The following is a 25,530-nucleotide window of genomic DNA, read 5'->3' on the forward strand; positions in this document are numbered from 1 at the left end:
GGAACCTCTTCAAGCTGGCTCTTGTCTCCTTTTTTTTTAATTAAAGTTTTTATTTTGAGATAATTGTAGATTTACATGCAGTTGCAAGAAATAATACAGATAAATTCTGTGAATGCTTTGCCCAGTTTTTCCCAATGGTAGCAGCTTGTAAAATCATAATATACTATCACAGCCAGGATAACGACATTGATACATACGGCTAAGACACAGAACATTTCCATCACCACAAGGATCTGTTACCATATATATTTATATATAGCCACACCCACTTTCCTCCCTCCCCAGCACTGTCTAATTTCCCTGGTAACCACTAATCTTTTCTCCTATACTTTAATTTCATCATTTCAAGAATATTATAAAAATGGAATCATACATGTAGCCTTTTGGGATCAGCACTTTTTTTTTCACTCAGCATAATTCTCTACAGACTCATCTAGGTTTAATTATATTACTTTAGTTATACAATAAGTCTTATGTACAGGTAGATTGGTTCCTCTCACTTTATTCCTTTTCAAGATTGTTTTAGTTCCTTTGGCTTTTCATATAGAATTGGTGTTAGTCCTTTAAACATTTGGGAGAATTCTCCAATAAAATCATCTGGGTCTTTAGTTTTCTTTTTTGGGGGTTTTAAAATGATGAATTCAATTTCCTCAAAAGTTATAAGACTATTTAAATGAGCTCTATTGTGTTGTGAGTTGGGGCAGTTTGTGATTTTCAGAGAATTGGTCCATTTCATCTAAGTTTTCAAAAATATGTGTGTAGCGTTGTTCATTGTATTACTTTATTATCCTTTTGATGTCTGCAGAGTCTGAAATGATATCCCCTTTTATTACCTGATATTGGTGATTTGTGTCCTTTCATATTTAGTTACCCATCTGTCCTGATAGAGTTTTGTCAATTTTACGGTTCTTTTTAAAGAACCAACATTCTGTTTCATTGAACGATCAAGCATAATTTAGAAAACTCAAGAGGAGAAGGAAAGTCTGTTGTATTTACATTGTTCTTTCTTCCTTCCTGATATTCCAAAGTCCCTTCTTTTATGTTTTCTTTCTTTTTAGAGCACTTTCATTAGCCGTTGTTTTAGGGTAGTTCTGATGGCGACAAATTCTTTTAGTTTACCTTTATCTGAGAATATCCTGGTTTCCCCTTCATCTCTTGTTTTCACTAGTTATAAAATTCTTGGTTGACGGTTCTTTTCTTTCAGCATTTAAAAACTCCTGTGCTACTTCCTTCTGGCCTTTATGATTTGTGATGAAAAATATGGTATTTGAATTTTTTTTTCCCCTATAGGGAAGGTGTCATTTCTCTCTTGCTACTTTTAAGGTTTTTTCAGTCTTTAGTTTTTAAAAGTTAGATTGTGATGTTACTTGGTATGGATTTCTTCAGGTTTATCTTATTTGGAGTTTTCTGAGCTTCTTGGATCTTCAGGGTTATATCTCTTAAATTGGGAGATACTCAGCTGTTATTTGTTCGTGTACTTTTTTTTTTTTTTAGTACTTCCCTCTTTCTCCTTTCCCTCTAGAACTCCAGTGACAAAAATGTTAATTCTTTTGTTCCAGCCCCACAGATCCCTAAAGGTTTGTTCTTTTTTTTTTTTTTTTCAGTCTATTTTATCTTTGTTTTCAGATTGGGTATTTCCTGTTGTTGTATTTTCAAGTTTACTGATTCTTTCCTCTATTCTGCTGTTGAATCCATTCATTGTATCTTTTAGTTTAAAATTTTCTATTTTGTTTTTTTTTATATTTCCTCTTTCTTTGCTGAGACTTTATCTTCGTTGAATCTTTTTATTTTGTCATCTATTTCAAGCATGTTTACAAGTGCTTATGATGGCAGCTCTAAGATCTTTGTCAGTTATTTCTATAATCTCTATCATCTCAGTGGTTGTCTTTTTTCATTCTACTTTGAGATTCTTCTAATTCTTGGTATGACAGATTATTTTTGTTTGAAACCTGAAGTTTGGGGGATTAGGCTAAGAGATACTGTGTCTTATTTAAGCCTTCTATTTTAGCTGGCTTTCTATGACACTGCTCTGGCACAGGAAGAAGGGAAGGGTGTTTCATTACTACCGGCAGTGAAATCCAGTCTCCCCACGTGGTCTCCACTGACACTGGTGGTGGTGGCGGTGGTGGTACTGGGGCAGGAGGGAGGGGAGCTTTGGCAGGAATGAATGTGCTGGCTCCTACTTGTCTTTCGTGACACCACCTGGGTGGGGTGGGGTGGAGCGACTCATCACTGCCTGACCAGGTGGAAGCCTCGGTTCCCCACTTAGACTTTGCTGGTGTAGATGGGGTTGGAGCCCCAGTTGGTAGGTTTATTCGTTTATTTTTTTGGGGGTGGTAATTGGCCAGAATAAAGCAGTGATTCCCCAAAAGTCTTTTGTCTTGCTGGGCTGCCCCTCTCCTGGGCCTTTTGCTAGAGAGCAGACCTCACTGGGACTTCTTTTGTGTCTCCTCTTAGCATTTCTGAGTCTCTGGCTTCTCCAGTACCCAGTCTGGGTGTGTGAGGTAAAGGGAAACCCAGGGAACTCACCACTGCACCATTCCTTGAGTCCCAAGGTCCTTAGCTGGTTTTCTCTCCACCTTTCAGAGTTGTCTTAATGTTTATTTTATGTATAATGTCCAGGATTTTTAGTAGTACACAGTAGGGGAAACAAGGAAAAGTACATGCGAAAGAGTTCCTGGACCCAATTCCAACAAGCAGTTCTCGGATGCCAGCAGTATGTGCGAGAATTCAGCTCAATTCTGATACTATCTACCCAGAGACAGAATGGAATTCCACAGGTAAAGGGCTCAGCTCCACGAGACTGCCCTCTACTTCAGATGCCAGTCGCAAACACAGGTTACCGGTGCTTCTGACCATCTGACTATAAATCAGAAGTTCCCGTGACCTCCTCTTCAGGCTCAATTAATTTGCTAGAATGGATCACAGAACTCAGGAAAAAACCGTTTACTTACTAGATTACTGGTTTATTATGAAAGGATATTAAAGGATACGGAACGACAGCCAGATGAAGAGCTGCATAGGACAGAGCATGGGGAAACAGTGCAGAGCTTCCATGCTCTCTGAGCGCCACGCTCCCCAATCTCCACGTGTTCACCAGCCCAGAAGCTCTCCGAACACCCTCCATTTGGGTTTTTATGGAGGCTTCATTACATAGGCATGATTGATTAAATCATTGGCAGTTGGTGATTGGTTTAAATTCCAGCCCCTCTCCTCTCCCTAGAGTTTGGGGGGAGGGATGGGGGTTGAGAGTAAAAGATCTAACCCTCTAATCACATGGTTGGTTCCCCTCCGCAACCAGCCTCCACCCTTGGGTGGGACCCAAAGTCACATTCCCTGAAGCAGTTTTCAGGAACTAAGGACAAGAGACAATTAACCCATTGCTCTTAACCTAAGCTCAGGAATTCCAAGGGTTTTGGGAGCTGTGAGCCAGGAACTATGAATGGAGACCAAATATACATGACAAATATATCTGCATTTGGTCATCTGAATGACCAAATATATATTTCTGCTATAAATCACAGTATCACAGTATGTTTGCTCCTATGTTTAGCCTAATTTTTATATTCATGTTTACTCCGTCTTCCTGGAGCTGAAAGTCCTGTGTCCTTTTGATGTGTCCATCTTTTCTTTTATTTTTTTAACTTTTTTGAGCACTTCGAAAATTTTTGACGTAACAAAATAGTCCAGGTTTATCTTGCACCTCCCTGCTCCAACTGTGGGATTAGGTATTTCTCCAAAAAGCCCTGGTTCTATTTATTGCCCCCATAGGATTTTGAAATGGGTGAGAGCCATCGGTCTGCTTTCCAACAAATCCATTAAACACATTATAATGAAAGTGGATCTCAAACCAAATTCTGCCACATGTATAAATGAACTTATTAACTTATTAACTCAATTCTTATTCTCAAGGAAGCTCAAAATAAACTATCTTGCAGGCTTTAGAAGTCTCAGCTCTGCTTTTATAGGTGTTCTGTACACTGCTTGTATGGCAGGTCGCTACAGGAAAACCCCAGTTTTCCATAGTCAGGGTACTATGGAAAATAGTACTTCCCATCAGCTTCAAGCACACGGAAACTTCCAGAGTTCATATTGGCTCAGGACCAAGGAGGGGTTTTAACCTAGGGCATCACCCCTATAGATAGAGTACAGAACACATTGGATTATCTCTAAAATTCATGGAAAGGTAGTGAGTGTCTCTAAAATATGTTGAGCTAATCTGTGTATCTTGAATGTCTTTAATTTCACTAGGGATAGCCTATGTTTTATATTCATCGTTGCTAGTCAACAGGCCACTATTTTAATCAAGAATAAGCAAAGCACCCATTGTTGATGGAGACAATGATTACAGAAGCCCTTGTAGTAGCTCCCTCTGAAGAATGGGCTTTCTGAAGGGAAGGCCAGCTGACCACCAGTGGACAATGCAACCTTAATGAGAATGCTCGTAGTACCAGGGTGAAAGCTTGACCTAACATTGATACAGAATATCCCACTGAACGTGCTTAATACTTTAAAGTAAATTAGATAACATAGCAGCACTATGCTTCAGCATCACAGACACTCAACAAATTTCAGTAGAATTGAATTAAATGAATACTTAGGAAATCTGTGATTAGGAGCCCTTTTATGTTTATGTTGGTTTTTTTTTTTTTTTGCAGTACGCGGGCCTCTCACCGTTGTGGCCTCTCCCGTTGCGGAGCACAGGCTCCGGACGTGCAGGCTCAGTGGCCATGGCTCACGGGCCCAGCCGCTCCGCGGCATGTGGGATCTTCCCAGACCGGGGCACGAACCCGTGTCCGCTGCATCGGCAGGCGGACTCTCAATCACTGCGCCACCAAGGAAGCCCAGGAGCCCTTTTAGATATCACTGGAGGGACACAATTCTTAGCAAATGTCATTGAGCAATGACTACTTGCCCAATGCCAGAGAAACCCTTGATACAGAGAAGGAGAGTGCTATCAGACCCTATGCTCTGGGACGGCAGGAATGGGCACCCTGGTCACCAGCTCCTCTGCTGTGCTGGTACCTGGGAGGCTCACCCTTAACACTGCTTGACTGGAGGCTGAATATGGAGGGAAGGGAGCCCTGAGGGCTACTACTTCCAGGACAAAGAGTTGGTAGATGCAGGAGAAATGGAATTAGATAGCTTCCCCAGCAAGTGCTGAAGGTCTGTAAGGCAGCTCAGAGAAAGAGGAGATAAAGGGCTAAGATGGCCCTTACCTGACCTACCCGTGATAGTAGCCTCAGGTCCCTCTTCTTATTACCACTGCGTGTGTCTGTGAGTGACTGTCCCTCCTGCAATCTGTCTTTGTCAGACTGTAACTCTGTGTCTGCCTGCCTGCTTTCCTTCCTTCCCTCCTCCTTTTCTCCCTCCTTGTTTCCTGTATCCCTCTGTCTCTGTCATTTCGTCTTTCTGAATCTGTTTCTCTCTATCCCTAGCTCTCTCCATCTCAGTTTCTGTCTCTCTGTATTTATCCCATTTCTTCATCTCTGCCTTTCTCTGTCTCACTGGCTGTCTCTGAATTGCCTTTCCGTCTCTTTCTCTGATGTTTCTGTCTCTGTCTCTCTGTGTATATCTCCATGTGTCTTTCTCTTTTACATTTTCTTCCCTGCCTTCTCTCCGTCTTCCTGGTTACTCGCCTGTCCTCTTTCTCATTCCCACCTATGTCGCTCCACTGAGATACATATACTTGCATATACAGTTATCCATATTGATTATACATATACCACTATAGATTTATAAATACACGATACTTCCCCCCCACGGTATAGAAGCACACATTATGTTCCCATGCCATCAGAAGGTCAGACAGTTCTCCACCTCCGAGGTGTGTCTCAAGGCGCAAACATCCCCTGCGCAGAAAGTGACCTTCAGTCTCCAGCAGGTGCTCCAGAGCTATACGTGGGGGGTAGGGGGCCTGCCCAGCTGCCTAGCTGGTTGATATCAATGTGCCGCTCCATGGGATCTCCAGGGGATGTTCCATGGAGAGTCTGGGGGTCACGGTTTAGGGTGAATTCTCTTGGAGCATCCCAGATTCTCAACCGGCTGCTCCCAGCCTGTGTGGGTTCATGCTTGCAAGGGTGGCTGTGGCCTGTCTGCCCTGGTGATGGAGGAGCACGGGTGGCATCGCTGGCTGCACAGAAGTCCACAGTCCCCACAGGCTCCTCAGCTGCAACGAGACTGTTGCATACTTGGCAGAGAGTTTGTGGGTGAGATGATGAGTCTTGTAAGCGTTATTAGGTAGAGGCACGTGAAGGGGCAGATAACCGTGACTACTTCCCAACGCCCTCTCGTGTGAGAGGCCCCCTCCCAGGGGCCTTCCATGTGTGCTGCTTATTTACTCCTGCCAGCAGCCCTACCCTGTAGATTAAACAACTGACATGTAGAGAATTTTTTAAATTGCCCTAAATCACATATTTAATAAGCCACTGACCTGGGACTCAATGGGCCAGCCCATATTCTTCCCATTACACCAGTGATTTTCAAACTCTTTTTATTTTCCTCTTAACAAACAGAAGCCTTTAGTTTTGAACGGCGCCTCAGTTGGCATTTCAGTATGAGAAGAGCTGGGCGCTGTGCTGCTATCACTGAAGAGGAACAGAGGCCAGGGCCCAGCACTCTGCCGCCAACAGCCAGCCCTGCCAGCTGCGCGAGCCCTTCCATGGGGAACAGGGCAAGAGCTGAGCTCTGCCTGGGAGGAGCGGATGGGAGCGTGGGTGCATGGATCGGTGAGAGTGAAGGTTAGCAGGGTGACTGTGGGTGATAGCACATGGTGCACACACGTTGGGTTGAAAGCTAAGCAAAGTAGATGCTCACCTCCCCCGGCTGCCAGTTGCCTGCTTGAAATTGCCTCTGACAGAGCGAATTCTAAGGGAGGAGGGCAAACAATCGTAATGTTTGTATCGCGGCTTGCAAATGAAAAATATATGACTGTCCGGGTTCAGAGTAGCTGGGTGAGTTAGTGTCACGGTTGGTAAATGGAGGAGCGTGGCCACTGATTTCTGTGGCCTTTCTACAGTGGCATGTGACAGAGTCAGGGAGGGGGGCAGGGAGTCAGGCTATTTGTATCCAGCTCACAAGGATCCTGGCTAGCGGACCCACACAAACAAATCACACAAGTACTACAGAAGTAGAAACGATTCAGTTCAGCTTTCATAATTGTCAAGCCCAAATAAACTTACGCGTGTCCTGATCTACCCAAAAATAACAGAGAATCAAATAAAACAAGCAACAACTCCCATGCCCCTCAGTGATTCGCCTGCATGTTCAGAACTCAGCAGCCTGCCGCCCTGGTGTTCATAGCATCACCACATCTCTTTGCATATGTCCACACAGACCCAGCGCGAGGCTTGTCTGCTTTGCATTTTCAGTGCAGAATCTCATGTCTTCCCTGAAGTCATTTTATTTCAAGGTACAAATAAAGTGTCCCCCCTGTGTGCCCTCACCTCCAGCGCTCAGAGTGTGTGAGTTCCACGCAGGTTCACACACTCCACTTCTACCTGGGACATCAGAGCCCTAGTCGGGTGGTGTTCCAAGTCCGGGAGTGGTTTGGCGCCGGTGGTATGGGTGGCGTCCAGGTTTCCTGCTGCCGCTACCAGAATGACAAGAGTTAGCAGGGAAACAGCAGCAGAGGGCAGAATAATGAGGTGATGATCGAGGGGCAGCGGTGCCAGGAGGGATGGCAGCGTCAGCCACTCTTCCGCCAGTGTCCTTGAGGAGCTGCTGCTCTCTCTACGCTCGCTCCCAGTCGTATTCCCCTTTACTATGGTGGAGTGCAGCCCCAGCCAAACCCTCCACTTTGTTGCTTAGCATTATTTTACTTTTGCTTACTGCTCTAGTTTTTCAGTTGTTCCTTCAAATTTCCAAAGTGGTGATATTAAAAGCAGCACTCAAACTTTGCCGGTAAGTTGGTAAATATCCTTAGTATACAGTCTGTGTATGTAGATAACACATGTTTCATATTGAAATTATTCGGTATAAAATGAGAGTTAAAAAAAATTATAAAGTCTTGTTGACTTCTCATATTAAATTCCTGAAAATAAATATCAAGATATAGTCTACAGAACTCTATAGTGTAAGGAGATTGTCTTAAAAATACACAGTTGAAAACTCCTACCCTCTACCTTATTACATTCAGGTCAGGCCTCGCAGAAGTTATTCATGGAGGGTTTTGGGGAAGGGTGAATAAAAGGTTATGTAGATGTGATTAACTTGGTATTAATGCAAAAAAAAACCCCTCTAATCTATGAGTCTTGACTACTTTAAAATGAGCTAATAGCCATCGGGGTGAATTTATGTAGCAAATTGCTGTCTGCTGTATTCAGATTGTTCCCTGAGCTCTGACTCATTCAGAAAGCACCAAATATCATGGAGACACAATTATCATGCTCAATTCATGTTTGCAACCAAAAAGAGTAAGGTTGGAATCTTTAATATCATTGTGGATATTGAAGAACTGAAATTGACTGATGATTATCTTGAGATTAATATATTTTCCCCAAGCCATACCCTGGGGTCAAAAGACAGTATTAAAACTATTTGAAAAATTCACTGCAATAATTGCTTTAGGGGCTAATTTTTTTTAATGTCTTGCTTCCTTACGCCTGTACTACTGATTGTTATAGGCTGCACACTTCACCCATTAAGTGGTAATTCAGAGTGACAACTACATTGAAATGAAGCAAGTTAGTTAATCACCGTGAAACTGTTCCTGAACTACCCTGTCCAAGTACTCCCTAATCACAGGAGGCTTCTGACGTAGAAGGGAGATTTTCCTGTACGAAGCCGTAAATATTTTTATGGGACATAGGGAACAGCGGAGGGCTGAAGTTTGGCTGGAATTGTTACCAGAACCATTCAGAATTTTTCTCAGAACAGTTGTGCACCGGTTGTGCAGAGCCCTGGGGGATGCACTGCAGGGGTGTGGGGAAAGCTTACTGTCTGATCCAGTCCTGCAGCCTTGAAATACTGACACGCGGGCAGTCAGTCTGGTTCGGGCTCTGGTGCTGGTGATCTGACTTAGAGTTCATCAAAGCAGGACTTGGGGCGAAAAGGAGCTTGATCAATAACACGTGCCCAGTCTTTGCCCATTTTCATTGGCTGCCCACCGGTCAGCCCGCGGAAGCTGCTTTAGTCTTTTTTCTTTATGGTCAGGCAGGCTACACCCCTGAGTAGCCATGGGTTCTGTCCCCCCTTCCAGGGGAGGCTGAGTTGGGACTAGTGACTTCCTCTGGGCTCGTGAGTGAGTGTGTCTTTGGAAGAGACACAGCAGCCAGATGCGGGGCTTGGGTGCTCCTCTCCGACCTGCTAGAGCCACTGCCTGGCTTGCGGGCTCACTGATACTCTGTGTATCGTCTGTGGCAAAGTTCTTACCCCTGCGAGATCCCCGTGCTTCTAGTGGGGTATCTGTGGACCAGTGAAATTGCTTTCAGGGCCACACCGCTTCGATCACTCGGGCATTGGGAAGTAGATGTTTCAATGGCACAGAGTTTGCCTTTACAACTTTTTCAGCCACGTTTGCAGAAAACTGCCATAGTTATGTTTCTCCTTATCTTTCTTTCTCATTAATGTAGGGCTAAAGATGAAACTGAAGTGTTCCGTTTGTCAGATTGGCTCTAGGAGGACGGAAAACCCCTCAAATTCCAAATCTCCCTCACATTCCCTTTTACGAGAAAGCCATTCAGTGGCTCCCAGGAAAAGATGACGAGCTAGATAGTTTCCCAGGTGTATGTAAACTTACAACTTGATGCTTGAAGTCGTGACATTGAGATAGTGTATATGAAGATGCCTGTAAGACTCTAGCATTCACTCTTATTGCATAGATAGTTCAGCAAATATTTAATTAGTGCTGGCACTGCCAGGTAAGCACTTGGGATGTAAATATGCCCTTAGGAAACTCAGCATCATAGGGGAAGAGACAAGTAAACATATAATTCACCATACATCACAGCAGAAGCAAAAATAGGAGAGAAGGCAGAAAAGACAGAGTGGTCAGCCCTGCTCCCTGAGTCAGGCAGGACTTCACAGGAGGAGGAAGGGTGAATAGGAGCTCATTAGGGGTTGAGGCGGGGTTGGGGACAGGCGTGGGGGGCAGGGGCACAGCCCACAGGAAGAGTAGTCAGTTTCTGTAAGGTAGCAGGCTTCTCGGAAAAAGTGGAGTGAGTAATGTTTGTTTTCCTTTGGGGAGTGGTGCCCTCCCTGGGCGGCTGCAAGGCATGGTCCTACATTATTCATGTGTGGCTAATGCAGAATCATTCACCTACTGATGGCCAAAGCAAGGAAGACGGGAAGGGCACAACCTCCTTGGGGGAGGAAAATGACCCACGCTTGAGAAACCTCAGGGGAAAGGGCTTTTATTTACCATGCTCCTCCCCTTCCATTAGAGAGGTCTCTGGTTATAGCATGTTTCTCAACCCCTGTTCCATGAAATGTCACCATACATTAGTGGGGGGGGGGGCACGGCGGGGGGGGGTCAGAAATGGGCAGCTCAGGTCACAAGGGAAAAGTGAAGCAGAGACAGACAAATTCATGACATTGACTGCCAATGAGAAGTTGCTCAGAGCAGAGGCTGGATGTGTGTCTAAGGGTCCTTCTTGCTCCAAAGAAGTCTTCCTAATATTCATGACCAACTTAAGAAACATCTCTTATAATCTGCGTTCTAGGCCAGTGGGGAAGGATAAGGCAGCGCAGGACTATTCAGCAGAGGAAAGAAAAGAAAGCAACCTGGGGATGGTTTGTTTGTGTCCATGTGCTACACCAGGGTGTCAGATAGACAGTAAGTAAAGGATAAAAGTTCAATTAACACACCATTGTAAAGCAATTATACTCCAATAAAGATGTTAAAAAAAAAGTTCAATTAAAAGTTAGAAATTTTATTAAGTGTTTGTATTTAAAGCATACACTGTAGAACGAACTAAATCTACTCCAAAAAATGAGTAAATAAATAAACAAAACCAACTTGGAAGTTGATTTTAAAATTAATTATTCACATCTCCTCATGCCCAGCCTTTTCCTTGTCATTTCCCAAGCACCCAGGCAATGGAACCTTCACTTCATATTCGACATGCCATCTTCCTTTTCTCTTTTCCCTCTCCTTTCTGCCTACCCCTGGTTCTGTTACCCTAAGCCATAAGGATCTTCTTATTTCCAGTATTTCTTCTAATATTCATTTGATTTTTTTCCATAGCTTCCTGAATGGAACACATGCTAAAAAATAGAAAGTTGTTTTTTTGTTGTTGTTTTTTTTTTTTGTTTTTTTTGCGGTATGCGGGCCTCTCACTGTTGCGGCCTCTCCCGTTGCGGAGCATAGGCTCCGGACGCGCAGGCTCAGCGGCCATGGCTCACGGGCCCAGCCGCTCCGCGGCATGTGGGATCTTCCCGGAGCGGGGCATGAACCCGTGTCCCCTGCATTGGCAGGTGGACTCTCAACCACTGTGCCACCAGGGAAGCCCAAAAATAGAAAGTTTTTACCCAGCATATTGTAATTTCTGTGCTTGTGGTTTAACATGCTCAAATATACTGTTATATCACTAGTTAGCTCCAGAATTCTAAGACTTAACTAATTCAAACATATGGTGCTCAAAGAAGATTTTGAGGCAGATGTCTTGGCGTTAGGGCCAGAATCCACTGCTTGTGTGATTGTGTCTGAGCTGCAGTTTGTATCATCTATAAAATGGGAATAATAAATATCTATTTTAAAAGGTGGTTGTTTTGGATTAGAGGAGAATATTATATGAAAGTTGGATGGTTATTATTTGGTTCGAAGTGGCATACTCCCATTTGACATATCTTTTTTGAATTGAAATATAATTGACGTTCAACATTATACTCGTTTCAGGTGTACAACATAACGATTCAATATTTTTAATATTGTGAAAAGACCGCAATAAGTCTAGCTTGCATCCCTCACCATACATAGTTACAAATTTTTTTTTCTTGTGATGAGCCCTTTTAAGATCTACTCTCCTACCAACTTTCAAATGTGCAATATGGTATTAACTATAGGCACCATGCTTTACATGGTCTCCCCATGGCTTACCTATTTTATAACTGGAAGTTTGAACTTTTTGACTACCTTCACCCATTTTGTGCCCCTTCCCCTGCCCCTCCCTGCAACCACCAGTTTGTTCTCTGTCTCTGTGAGCTTTTTTTTCTTTTTTAGAGTCCACATATAAATGAGATCATACAGTATTTGTTTATCTTTCTCTGACTTATTTCGCTTAGCGTAATGCTCTCAAGTCCATTCATATTGTTGCACATATCAGAATTTCCTTCTTTCTCATAGCTGAATAATATTCACATGTATATATCACATTTTCTTTATCTACTTATCTATTGATGAATATGAGGTTGTTTCCATATCTTGGCTATTGTAAATAATGCTGCAATGAATATGGGGGTGCGTATGTCTTTCCTAGTTAGTGTTTTTCTTTTCTTTGGATAAATACTCAGAACTGCTGGATCATATGGTAGTTCTATTTTTTAATTTTTTGAGGAACCACCATACTGTTCTCCACGGTGGTTGAACCAATTTATATTCCCACCGGCAGTGCGCATGGGTTCCCTTTTCTCCACATCCTCACCAACCTTGTTTCTTATCTTTTTGATAATAGCCATTCTAGCAGGTATATCTCATTGTGGCTTTGATATGCATTTCCCTGATGATTAGTGATATTGAGCACCTTTTCATGTACCTATTGGCCATCTGTATATCTTCTTTGGAAAAATGTCTAATCAGATCCTCTGCCCAATTTTTAATCGGATTGTTTGGGGGTTTTGCTATTGGATTATATGAGTTCTTCATATATTTTGGGTATTAACCCTTTACTGGATATATGATTTGCAAATATTTTCTCCTGTTCACTAGGTTGCTTTTTCATTTTATTGATGGTTTCCTTTGCTGTGCAGAAGCTTTTCAGTTTGATATAGTCCCACTTGTTTATTTTTACTTTGGTTGCCTTTACTTTTGGTGTCAAAATCCAAAAACTTAACTCCAAAACTAATGTCCAGGAACTTACTACCACCTATGTTTTCTTCTAGGAGTTTTATGGTTTCAGGTCTTACCCTCAAGTCTTTAATCCACTTGGATTTTTTTTTTTAATCTTTGTGTATGGTGTAAGATAGGGGTCCAGTTTCATTCTTTTGCATCTGGTTTTCTCAATACCATTTATTGAAGAGACCGTCCTTTCCCCATTGTATATTCTTGGTTCCTTTTTTGTAAATTAATTGACCATATATGCATGGGTTTATTTCTGGGCTCTCTATTCTGTTCCATTGATCTACATGTCTGTGACACATCTTGGATATATATTTTTATTACTCAGATGTTAATTTTATTTTTAGGATTATATAAGCATGCAATCCATTTTAAAGCAATAATTAATTTTTTCAAATTATATTTCTGCCATGTCAGAAAAATGATTTGTGACAGTTCCTTAAAGCTTAAGGTTTGATGATTTCAAGGGAGATGCTTAAAACATATTTTGTTACCACCTTATCTCAAGCTTCACTCAGTCTGTGGTTGATCTAGTCCCTACTAGTGGTGTCAGATAATACCTGCTCATGGATGAGTCAGCCTTAGTATATCCGGCTTGAATCTGTTCTGTTCTCTGAGGTCTCCACCTTGTCCAGCTGGCCTGGATCACTGTAATGACCTTGACAGGTCTTCCCACACCCATGCTTACAGTTACTCTTCCATTCTCTGAATTGCACCTAGAGCAACTTTTCTTTTTTTTTTTAAATTTATTTTCTTGAAGTATAGTTGATTTACAGTGTTGTGTTAATTTCTGCTGTACAGCAAAGTGAGTCAATTATATATATATATATATATATATATATATACCTTCTTTTTCATATCCTTTTCCATTATGGTTTATCACAGGATATTGAATATAGTTCCCTCTGCTATACAGTAGGAGCTTGCTGTTTATCCCTTCTGTATATTCTAGTTAGAGCAACTTTTCTTGACATACACCAATACTTTATCCCTTTTTGAGAGATGCCATTTATTCTTAGCCTCTAAGCAGTAAGAATCCTAATATTAAACAAAAACCTCCCAGATGCTTCCTTAATGTCTGGTCAATAGTTACTGTCTCAGCTCTCTGCTTCTGCTTGCCTGCCTTTTTTCCCTCTTTAAGAGCTGGAAGGCCTGGCATGGCACCTGGCTCTGTACTCAAACCCATATTTGCCATATTTATGTTCCTTTCGTCTTTTCTTTTCAAGGCACCTGCTCTTGGTGTCTATCCCCAGTTGTGCCCGATTTTCTCTCAGGTCTGCTTTCTTTAGATGAGTGAATGATTGTACCAGTGCTTTTAATGCTAGGCTCCTTATATCCTTTTTGAAAATACGGTATGATAAATGAACTTAAGAACTCAATATAGTGATTGTGGTAAGCATATGAACAAAAATACAGATGTTGGTTATGGAACACAAATAGATTAACTATAGCTAGGTCAAACTGAGGCACTGAAAATATTTTGTCTTTATATTCTTCCTTTTCTGTTAATGTATGGGAAAAGAAAAGTAGATTTCCTGCTTTTTCTATTTGCAAGTGATTTTTCAATTTGAAGTGAAATAATATAAAAAGGAACATTCTGCAGCTTTAGAATTTGGCTTATCATTAAAAATAATAGGAGAGGGCTTCCCTGAGTGGTGCAGTGGTTGAGAGTCCGCCTGCCGATGTAGGGGACGCGGGTTCGTGCCCCGGTCCGGGAAGATCCCACATGCCGTGGAGCGGGTGGGCCCGTGAGCCATGGCCGCTGAGCCTGCGCGTCCGGAGCCTGTGCTCCACAACGGGAGAGGCCACAACAGTGAGAGGCCCGCGTACCGCAAAAAAAAAAAAAAAAAAAAAAAAAAAAATTAAAAGAATAGGAGAGTCATCACTTTAATCTCTAGACAATTAAGGGTTTGAGTGACTTATAAATTTATGATTTTTAAAATGTAAAGCCTCATAAAGAACACATGTTTCGGGGCTTCTCTGGTGGCGCAGTGGTTGAGAGTCCACCTGCTGATGCGAGGGACATGGGTTCATGCCCCGGTCCAGGAGGATCCCACATGCCACATAGCGGCTGGGCCCGTGAGCCATGGCCACTGAGGCTGCGCGTCCGGAGCCTGTGTCCCGCAACGGGAGAGGCCATAGCAGTGAGAGGCCCGCGTACCACAAAAAAAAACAAACAAAAAAACCACATGTTTCAAGAATGTCACAGTCATCATATTTAGGTTTCTTATAGTTTAATTTCTGGTGTCCTGGTGGTATCCTGGTTTGGGTTTTACCTTGTTACTAAATATTGACCAAAGGGACAAGAAAATAACCAAGTAATTGAGTCTAGCCTGGTGGGTGACCTCTTTCTAAAACTGTAAAAATAGGTCATCCCCCAATACGTTTTCTCGAATATTGTAGGGATCACTCTCCTAGTGTATTATTGGTATATTTTGTCTGAGCTTTGACGAAATGAAACTCTTTAGATCATATAGTAGCTATGTGATAAGTATGTAAACTATATTTGGAAAGTTCTTAATATTGAAAACAAGACAAAACATTTAAACCAAAATTGCACAATATTAGGGCACGGGGAATGTGGAAAGTGGATTGTAAACACATTGTCGTAAGTGCTTGACTTGGCATTCCTGAGTCAACCATCCCCAGTTCACCTACATCTGTCAGTGAGATCTCCTGGGTTCCATTTTTCACATTCTCTAATTTGCTTTTTTAAAACCTGGCAGTGCTTTTCAATTTTTCTATCAGTTCCTGCATGTATTCCAGAAGAAGTAGGAAGATGCATTAGCCCAGCCAGCATTGACCTGAAGAAAAACTACTAGAAATTACTTTGACACTTAGAACTGGCAGCCTAAGAATTAGAATTTGAAATTTGCTGGTCAAACATTCCTTGGGCCATGTCTTCCTAAATTTGCCATCCAAGTTGATAGTTATCCAATTGCTAGGAGGATAGTATTACAGCCTTTTTGATGAGTTTGAGAAGTTCTCCAAATGGTTCGCGGGGTAGTTGATGATGGAGCAGCCACGTTGACCTCTCCTTATTGATTAAACACAAAACCAATCAGTGTGAGCCTGAACCTCTTGGCCATGTAAACAGACCAGCAGAATTGAGGTGCAGGATAGTCAAAGCTAAACGTGCAGGCCAGATTTTAAAGGCATGAAAGCACCAAAGCAAACACTAAGAATATGAAAGACATAAAAGCAAGTATTTGGATTCCAGGGTGTTAACAAGGCCTAATTGTACTTGTTTTTTATTGGCCATTGTAAGAGAAGGGATATAGCCCTGGGACGAATGCAGCCCTGTCTTCTCTAGGCCAACCTAATATTTAATTCATTTTTCAACCTGGAAAACAATCCTCATATGCATTCCTTGTAAATTGAAAATTCTGTCACAGAACTATCCATACATCCAAAATAAGTTAATTTTTCACAAAACAGAATTTCTCCTTCAAATTCCAAACCTCTTTTAATCATTTTGTGTGAAACTTTAAAACGTATTTTACCATTTCCTTTACAGATCCTCAAATCAGGGCTTCTTAACATGACTTAAGCTTTTTTCGATGACTCAGGCCATACTTCCTATAGTGTTTGGTAACTGGAGGCCTTGAAGAGGTTGAAGAATGTTTGGAGTAGGGGTACTGGAGGAAGTGGGTGGAAGTCTAGGGAATGGTGAGTGGGCTGTTCAAAATCAAGATTTTAGAGGTGATGCTGTTGTTGAGGGTGACAAGGTCCAGGGCAGGAATTCTTAACCTGATTGCCTATGAGAATCATCTGGAGAACTTAAAAACATATGCAGTGCCTGGGCTCTACTGCAGTGTTGTCAGGGACCCAGCCTTTGACTTCATTATCACTAACAAGTGACCCTCTTCATCATGGCCTCAGGTAGAGCTCCAGCTTTTTTTCTTTTCTTTTCCATACACACATTATCTTTTTATTTTTTAATTTTTAAAAATTATAGTTGATTTACAATGTCGTGTTATTTTCAGGTGTACAGCAGAGTGATTTCAGCTTTACATATACATATATATATTCTTTTTCAGATTCTTTTCCCTTAGAGTTATAACAAAATATTGAGTAGAGTTCCCTGTGCTATACAGTAGGTCCTTTAATGTTGAAAATAAGACAAAACATTTAAATCTTATCCTTCTAATTTATCCTCTGCCTTCCCCCCTTGGTAACCAGAAGTTTGTTTTCTATGTCTGTGGGTCTATTTCTGTTTTGTAAGTAAGTTCATTTGTATCTTTTCTTTTTCAGATTATGCATATAAGTGATATCATATGGTATTTGTCTGTTTGACTTACTTCACTTAGTATTATAATCTCTAGGTCCATCCATGTTGCTACAAGTGGCATTATTTCATCTTTTTTATGGTTGAGTAGTATTCCATTGTGTTTATATACCACATCTTCTTTATCCATTCATCTATTGATGGATATTTAGGTTGCTTCCATGTCTTGGCTATTGTAAATAGTGCTGCTGTGAACATAGGGGTGCATGTATCTTTTCAAATTATGGTTTTCTCCGGATATATGCCCAGGAGTGGGATTGCAGGATCATATGGTAACTCTGCTTTTATTTTTTTAGAGCTCCAGCATTCAAATGGGCATTCTAAGCAGTAGGGTAGTAGAAATAAAGAAGGGGAAAAGGGCTGATCAGCCATCTCTTAAGACCTGTTCCTGGAAGTTGCCACATGATGCTTCTGCTTACATTCATTGTGCAGAACTTGATGACGTGGCCATCCTAATTGTCAGGGATATTGGGAAATTTATGCCCAGCTAAACATTCTCTTCCTATGGAACAAAGGAAGAGTGGCCATTTCCAAACGGGCTAGATTCTCTGCCCCAGAAAGGTAGTAGGTTACACAGTCTAATGATGTGATCTTCACACGAGCTGACAATTTTGAAGTTTGGCTATCTGCTCCCATCTCAGGTTCTCAGGTCCATGGGTGTAAAAGGAAAAACAGCCTCCAGTTGAGAGGGATCTTGTTCAGTGAGTGATTTCCTCTGCGGACAACCAAATTTCAATAAGGGCAAGAATGGAAAGTACAGAGGAGTTAAAGAAATAGGGGGATTTCCTGATGGTGACATTATTTCACTACCTACCATCCTCCTATGTCTTCCTTTTCTCCTTAACCAGCATGTATTTTGTTATTATAATAAACACTCCTTTGCAAATCCCTGCAACTTCCTGGTACCTCTCTCCCTGGGGAATACTCCTGGGAACCCCCCAACTCCCCGCCTTCTCCTCACAAAATGGATAAGTACAAAACTCAGGTGTGCATTCGGTATGGCAGTCCTGTGGCATTTCCTGTGAATGGGCCACGTCCCGTTCTGAGAAGGGCCTGTCTTCTTCCTCCTTAGACTTCTGGCTCCCCCTCCACTTACACTCCCTTCAACAGTCGACCTCTCTTGATATTTCAGTGAAAAAGCAATGATGCAGTCCAGCAAAGGTTCCTTTACTACCTGCTTCTGAACCCACATTCTGCCTTCCTCCCACTTACAGTGGAACTTCCCTGCTTCTACGAAAGGCTACCCGCTCTACTTGGTACACTCAAGCCCCTTCCTTCTTGCTTTTCCAAGTACTTTTCTCCTGCAAGGATAGCTTCTCTGCCTGCAGTTCCTCAAGCTCGTCCAATTCTTCAACCTTCTCCAATCTGGCTGCCATTCGCACTCTACTGAAATTGCTTTTTTTTTGTGTGTGTGTGCGGTACGCGGGCCTCTCACTGTTGCGGACTCTTCCGTTGCGGAGCACAGGCTCCGACGTGCAGCCTCAGCGGCCATGGCTCACAGGCCCAGCCGCTCCGCGGCATGTGGGATCTTCCCGGACTGGGGCACGAACCCGTGTCCCCTGCATCGGCAGGCAGACTCTCAACCACTGCGCCACCAGGGAAGCCCGAAATTGCTATTTTTTAAGTGTCCATTTTGTTTCCAAATATAACTGCACATCTCTGTCCTCAGGTTAACTTGACCTCTAAAGCAACATTCGACATAACTTGACCACCCCTTTCTCCCTGAATCACATCTCCTCTTGTAGTATTTGTGACACCACCCTCCCTCCAGTTTTCTTGCTCTCTCTCTGACTCCTGCTTGTGAGTTTTCTGTGGCAGTTCTCTTCTACTCAGCCTCTGAATGTGGAAGTGTCCTGGGCCTCTGTCCCGAGCCTTCTTCCTTATCTCTAAGTTCATAACCCCTCACATCCTCTCCCTCGAGCTCAAGACCCACATCCAAATGCTAGCTTGGCATTTCCACTTGGGTGTTTTTTAGGCATCTCAACCTCCACATGTCTAAAGAGAACTCTTAAATTTACCACCACATACCTGAAATCCCTTTGCAGCCTCCTCCATCTCAGTAAATGTCATCACCATTCACTGAATGGCTAAAGTTAAAAACTTAGGTTAAATCCTGACTCTCCCTTTCTCTCTTCCCCGCTGCACATCTCATTCATCAGCAAGTCCTGCTAGTTCTACCTTCAAGATCCATCCCACGTTCATGTAATTCATGTAATCCCATCACCATTGCTTTCATCCTAGTCCAAGCCCCCGTTATCTCCTGAACTATTGCAGTAGCCTCCCTTCTCCCACTTTTCCCTGTTGTAATGCATTCTCTAAGTGTGGCCCAGGCTGATCTTCAGAGACACAAATACAGTAATTCAGTGTTTTCCCTTTGCACTGGAATAAAATCCTAGCTCCTTACCGTGGCTCAGGGCCCTGCATGACGTGATGCCTGCCCACCTCTCTGACCTCATTTAATGCCACCCCCATGAGAGGCGCCCTGATGTGTCTTCGCCTTAGGGCCGTTGCAGTTATCCTCATGTTCCCCAAACAGCTTTTCAGGGTTGGTCACTTTCTCATCATTCAGGTCACAAGTGTCACCTCCCCAGAGAAGGCTTCCCTGAGTACCTTATTTAAAGAGGTTTCCTCCCAGTCTCTCCCTCTGTGTTTGCTTGTTTAATGTCTAGCTTACGCTCCTGGAACTTATACTCCATGAGGGCAGGAACCAAATCTAGATCGTTCGCATCTGTATTCCCAGTGTTTAGAATAGTTACTAACCTCTAGTAGAAACTAATCAACTATTTATTGAATACCGGAATGAAAAAAGCCTGGAATGTAGTTCAGTTTTTTTAGTCATATTGCTTCCATCACTCTCTTCTTTAAATTATGACTGCCACCAAGAGCGGTAACTGCCTGATTACTATTTCTAAGGGCAGTGTCACACTAGACTACTATTTCTAATCCGTGAAGAGCTAGGAAAACCAATTAGTTAATCTTGTTAAAAACCGCATGTGAAGGACAGAAGAACTTAGAAGTAAAGCACAGCATTAGTGAGGGGCATTATTCTTATTTCCAGTGCCTAAATTTTTGTGTGGTGTTGTTGCATAAAGATGTACAGAAGCTGTCTTGTCAGGATCTTTATCGATCTTGTCTTACAGGAAATACAAGAGAAGGAGAGAAGTTAGATGTGCTTTGGGCCATAATGACTGGTTGTCAAAGTGTGAGACAGGAGTGGTCTGAAAGACAGAGAAGGGACAACTAAGGGGTGTCTCCATGTGAGTTTTCGAGAAGGGGTTTTCTTAAACCTGTCTTTGCTGAGCCTATGAAGGGGGCTGTGGAGGGGAGAGATGAGCATTCTCTTGGTTCTCTGAGGTCACCTCTGAGACACAGGTTGCTTTATAATCAAAGATCACAGTAGCACATCACTAGGCAGGGCTTTAGATAATGACATTTTAAGCAGAGGATGACTACTTCCTCTTTGAGTTTATAAGTTTTCCTAAAATAGAAGGTAATAGTGCTCAAGGGATTATTTTTTATTGTGGTAAAATATACATAAAATGTATCATTTTAAAGTGTACAGTACAGGGGCATGAAGTACATTTGCATCTTTGTGCAACCATCACCCCTGTCCATCTCTACAACTTTGTCGCTATCCCAAACTGAAACTCTATCTTCATTAACCAGTAACTCCTCACTCTAACAGCCCCTGGTAACCACTATGCTACTTTCTGTGTCTGTGGATGTGACTACTCCAGGTAAAGGAAAAACACTCCTCTGGTTTCTCCTCTACCGGCAACTACTTCCCTTCAGACACTTCTGCTGCCAAATGTGGGTGGGTGGGAGTGTGTGTGTGTGTGGAGGGGGAGGTTCCCACCTCAAGCCGTTCTGCCACACCGGCTGGGTGTCCCTGCAGTTCAGTTCAGTTCTGACACCATCTACCTGGAGTTAGCGTCAGATCCCACAGGTTAGGGCTCAGTCCCACAGGACTGCCCCTGCCACCCCCTTCAGACACCAGTCACAAGTTCAGGCTGCTTCCTGTGCTTCTGATCAACTGACTATAAATCAGAGGGTCCTAGGACCTCCTCCTTCAGTTAGATTAATTTGCTAGGGCAGCTCACAGAACTCAAGAAAACATTTTACTTACTAGATCACTGGTTTATTATAAAAAGATATAACTCAGGATGACCAGGTGGAAGAGATGCACAGGGCAAGGTATGGAAGGATGGAAGGGACACAGAACTTCCATGCCCTCTCTGAGCTGACCACCCTCCCAGCACCTGCACATGTTCACTAACCCAGAAGCTCTCCAAACCCCTTCCCTTTGAATTTTTATGGCGGCCTCATTACGAAGGCATGATTTATTAACCCACTGGCCGTAGGCAGTTGATTCAACCTCTAGTCTCTCTCCTCTACCCAGAGGCCTAGAGGGTAGGACTGAAATCCCAGCCCTCTATTCACATGGTTGGTTCCCCTGACAACCAGCCCCCATCTAAGGGCTTTCCAAAAGTCACCTCATTAACATAAGCAAGGGGCTTGTTACAAATAACAAAAGACACCCATTTTACCTTTATTGCTCTGAAGCTTTTCCAGGACCTGGGAAAAAATCTAAATATTATTAAAAAAAGATATCCCTGTGGTTCTTACATCGGAAATTACGAGGATTTCAGGAGCTGTGTTCCAGGAACAATGGATAAAACCCAAATATATGTTGCTTACTGTAAATTACAATATCACACTCATAATTGGAATCATAAATTATTTTCCCTTTTTGTCTGCTATTTCACTTAGTGTAAGGTCAAGGTTCATTCATGTTGTAGCTTTCCAGAATTTCATTCCTTTTTAAGGCTGTATAATATTCCATTTGATGTATATACCACATTTTGTTTATCCATTCATCAATGAATGGACATTTGGGTTCCTTACACCTTTTGGGTATTGTGACTAATGCTGCTATGAACCTTAGTGTACAAAATCTGTGAATCCCTGCTTTCAGTTCTTTTGTGTATATACTCTGAAGTGGAATCACTGGATCATAAGGTAATTGTATGTTCAATTTTTCAAGGAAAGTACTCAAGAGATTTTAAACCCATTAATTTATTGGAGAAAAGGACCGTTCATTTTTTGCCTCATATATGTCGTGTAAAACGTTAGGTGTCAGAGAAATGGAAATTAATGGAATACGGCTCCTCCTGTCTAGAAACACAGGAACTTAGGTTCAAAGACGTGACCAACAGATGAGTAAGTAATTAGCTGTTGCATACTGTGCTCAGTGCTGGCACAAGATGTGTATAGACTATTGTGGGAGCACTTTATAATAATGATTTCTGGGGTTCCTGAAGACAGAATCTCCTTGGGTGTTGTCCTGGATGGATGTTCTGCTGAATTCCGGTTAATAGTGGTAATGCAGTGGCGAAGTTCCAATATTCAAGTTTCTGTTGTACATTTGTTTTTTTTAATAGCTAACTCCATCCATCCATCTTTTCTGTGACCTAAGTGTCTGCCTTTTGTTTTTTTCTTTCTCTAGTGGTTTTTAATTGCCAACAGATCTTACAAAGTGAGTGCAGCAAGCTCTTTTTTCTTCAGTGGTGTGTTTGTGGGAGTTATCTCATTTGGTCAGCTCTCAGATCGGTTCGGAAGGAAAAAAGTCTATCTCACAGGTAATCTCTTAGTGTTCATGGACTGAATAAGAGGAGTTATTTCCCTAAGGTTCCCAGGGAAATAATAAGGGGACCATTTCCTTAAGGTTCTCAGGGAATTGCCATGTGGACCCAGAACTGATTTTTATTTCACTGGCAAGAGGCTGAGTTGATTCTGGCCAAGCATTTTAAAGTGATCAGCATACCCGAGGAAGGCCAGATATTTGCACTGTGAGCTTTTTGTGGTGGTGAATTCTGCAATCCCTGGATTCTAATTCATGCCATGTTTCTAAGGAGAACAAAGATTGAGGCAGTCTACTGGATCCATTTCCTTGTATCTTGTGTGCTGATTCATTTCAGATGAGCTCTGTAGGTCTCAGCATAGTCCTCTTGACAAGCTGAGTACGAGCTAAGATTTATCAGTTTCCAGCATTATTGTTAATAATTGAAAACTGCGCATGACAGAAATCAACTTGTAACAAAGAAAACCTCAGTTTTTCTTGATAGTCTTTAAGAGAAACTGTTTTAAAAAAATAACATAGCTCAGAAAATTTAAATTCACAAAGATTTTTCTTTACAAACTAATGAATATAATACATTACGTTCATCAAATGCTGTTTTGCCTATGCATTATTGAATAGTGTTCTTCTCTTTCTAGGTTGTGCTCTTGACATCTTATTTGCTATCGCAAATGGGTTTTCCCCCTCATATGAGTTCTTTGCAGTAACTCGCTTCCTGGTGGGCGTGATGAATGGAGGGATGTCGCTGGTGGCCTTTGTCCTGCTGAACGAATGTGTGGGCACCGCCTACTGGGCACTCGCAGGTACTGCTTCAATCCATGCAGACATGGAGATGGGGAGCTGCTCCAGACAACTTGATAGGAACCAGTTCAACCATCGAGTCTAAAAATGCACTCGGACTTGAGGTGCTCTATCCAGCTGTTAGATTTTTTCCTGAGTTTGTTCTATATGACCTTGAACGAGTCATTAGTCATTTTATGTGTATTCCTCTCTAGATAGTCTCCCATGGGGCCTGCCTCACAGATGGTGACCTTGCCCCTATCCTCACAGATTGCCTAAGGGCATTCGTTAACTGCTTTTTACCGGTAAAGTGAAAAATAGTGCAGAGGAAATACTAGAAACTCCTTTCTCAGTGCCTTCGTATTGTATTGTATTAAATCCTTGTCGCATAGGCCTTTCTGATTTTTACTGGTCTCTTCAAGTTAGTAGTACTCTTGTATTTCTTTAATGATGTTTAAATTCCAAAATAGAGGCCATATTCTGTATTATTTTTAACTATCCCATCATCTTCTTAAGAACTACACTATAGTAAAATAAATGATTTTAAAAGCTCCTTGACTTAAAATAATGTCTTAGGAGAACAACTGCACTAAGACTCGACTTTGTGGACTGTAGGTTTGCAGTGAGAACTTTGTTTCGCTTTCCGTTCATTTGACAATTACTGAGTGCTATTGATGTTCTTGTACTAATACGGGAACAAGTTGACTGTGGGACTGTAGGAACTTGCCTGCATGAGGATGTGGATGAGAGCGTGCCAGCTACCATTTGCTGAGCATCTGTTATGTGCCAGGTACCATGCTAGGCATCTGACTCATCTGTCATATTCCCAGGGCCTACAAGCTAAGAATTTCTACCTTCATTTTACAGGTGAGGACACTTCACCTCTGAAAGGAGGGGTGATATGCCCATTTTCACACAGCTCGTGACTGACAGGGCTAGGATGACGCCAGGCTCATGTTGTCCCACTGTTCCCTGAGTACTCCCCTCTTAGATCTTCAGTGGGTCACCTCATACGAATACTGGTCTGCTTAGCCTATTTTTTTCTCGCTTGGTGGTGTTTTCAAAGTTGGTGAGGGCTAATGTATTGAGCTGGAAGACAAAGCTAAATAAAATAAATTTTGCTCTGTTTGTATGTCGACCAAACTGCTGTCCAAGCTGAAGGACACAGAGGGTTGGACAAATTAGAATTAAGGTGGGGAGCAAGAGACACCCGCTCCGTCCTAGCAGGACAGGCTTCCTGCCTGTCTCTTACACGTGGTGCTTTTTTATGACTCACTTTATCTATAGCAGCTTTCAAAGCCTTTAGAGATGGGCTTCTTTTTTCCCTAGCCCAGCTCCTAAGTCAGGATCAGTGAGAAAATGTCCTCTGAGTCTTCAGTTTGCATTGAGACTTTTAAGGTCACTTTTTCAAGTAGTGGGTTCAGACTTGCTGGGACTTCCCAAGAAATGAGTAATGATGGTGATCACGACCACTCACATTGTCCGGGGAGGACACAAAGGCACCCTCTCCTGGGGTTTTGGTTTTCCTGAGTCTAAAATCTGGCTCAGGAACTTCCCTGGTGGTGCAGTAGTTAAGAATCTGCCTGCCAATGCAGGGGACATGGGTTCAATCCCTGGTCCGGGAAGATCCCACATGCCACAGAGCAACTAAGCCTGTGCACCACAACTACTGAGCCTGGGCTCTAGGACCTGTGAGCCACAACTACTGAAGCCCGTGTACCTAGAGCTCCTGCTTTGCAACAAGAGAAACCACCGCAATGAGACGCCCGCGCAACCCAACAAAGAGCAGCCCTGCTCGCTGCAAGTAGAGAAAGCCCGCAGGCAGCAGCA

The 25,530-nt window shown here is 42.6% G+C and overlaps 1 protein-coding gene across 9 annotated transcripts in view; it reads left to right on the top strand.

Annotated features, from left to right (window-relative positions):
* The window catches only part of SLC22A15 (solute carrier family 22 member 15), a 177,311-nt gene that overhangs the window by 77,702 nt on the left and 74,079 nt on the right, over positions 1-25,530 (top strand). For all 9 annotated transcript variants that reach the window (XR_013828315.1, XR_013828316.1, XR_013828317.1 and 6 more), the window contains exons 3-4: positions 22,789-22,921; positions 23,559-23,723. Coding sequence is in view for 5 of the 9 variants with exons in the window: in XM_079921422.1 (XP_079777548.1) it covers positions 22,789-22,921; positions 23,559-23,723 (298 nt within the window). In the remaining 4 variants the exon portion in view is untranslated. The remainder of the gene's footprint in view (positions 1-22,788; positions 22,922-23,558; positions 23,724-25,530) is intronic.

This window comes from Stenella coeruleoalba (genome assembly GCF_951394435.1).
Source record: "Stenella coeruleoalba genome assembly, chromosome: 1".
NCBI classification, from domain to species: domain Eukaryota; kingdom Metazoa; phylum Chordata; class Mammalia; order Artiodactyla; family Delphinidae; genus Stenella; species Stenella coeruleoalba.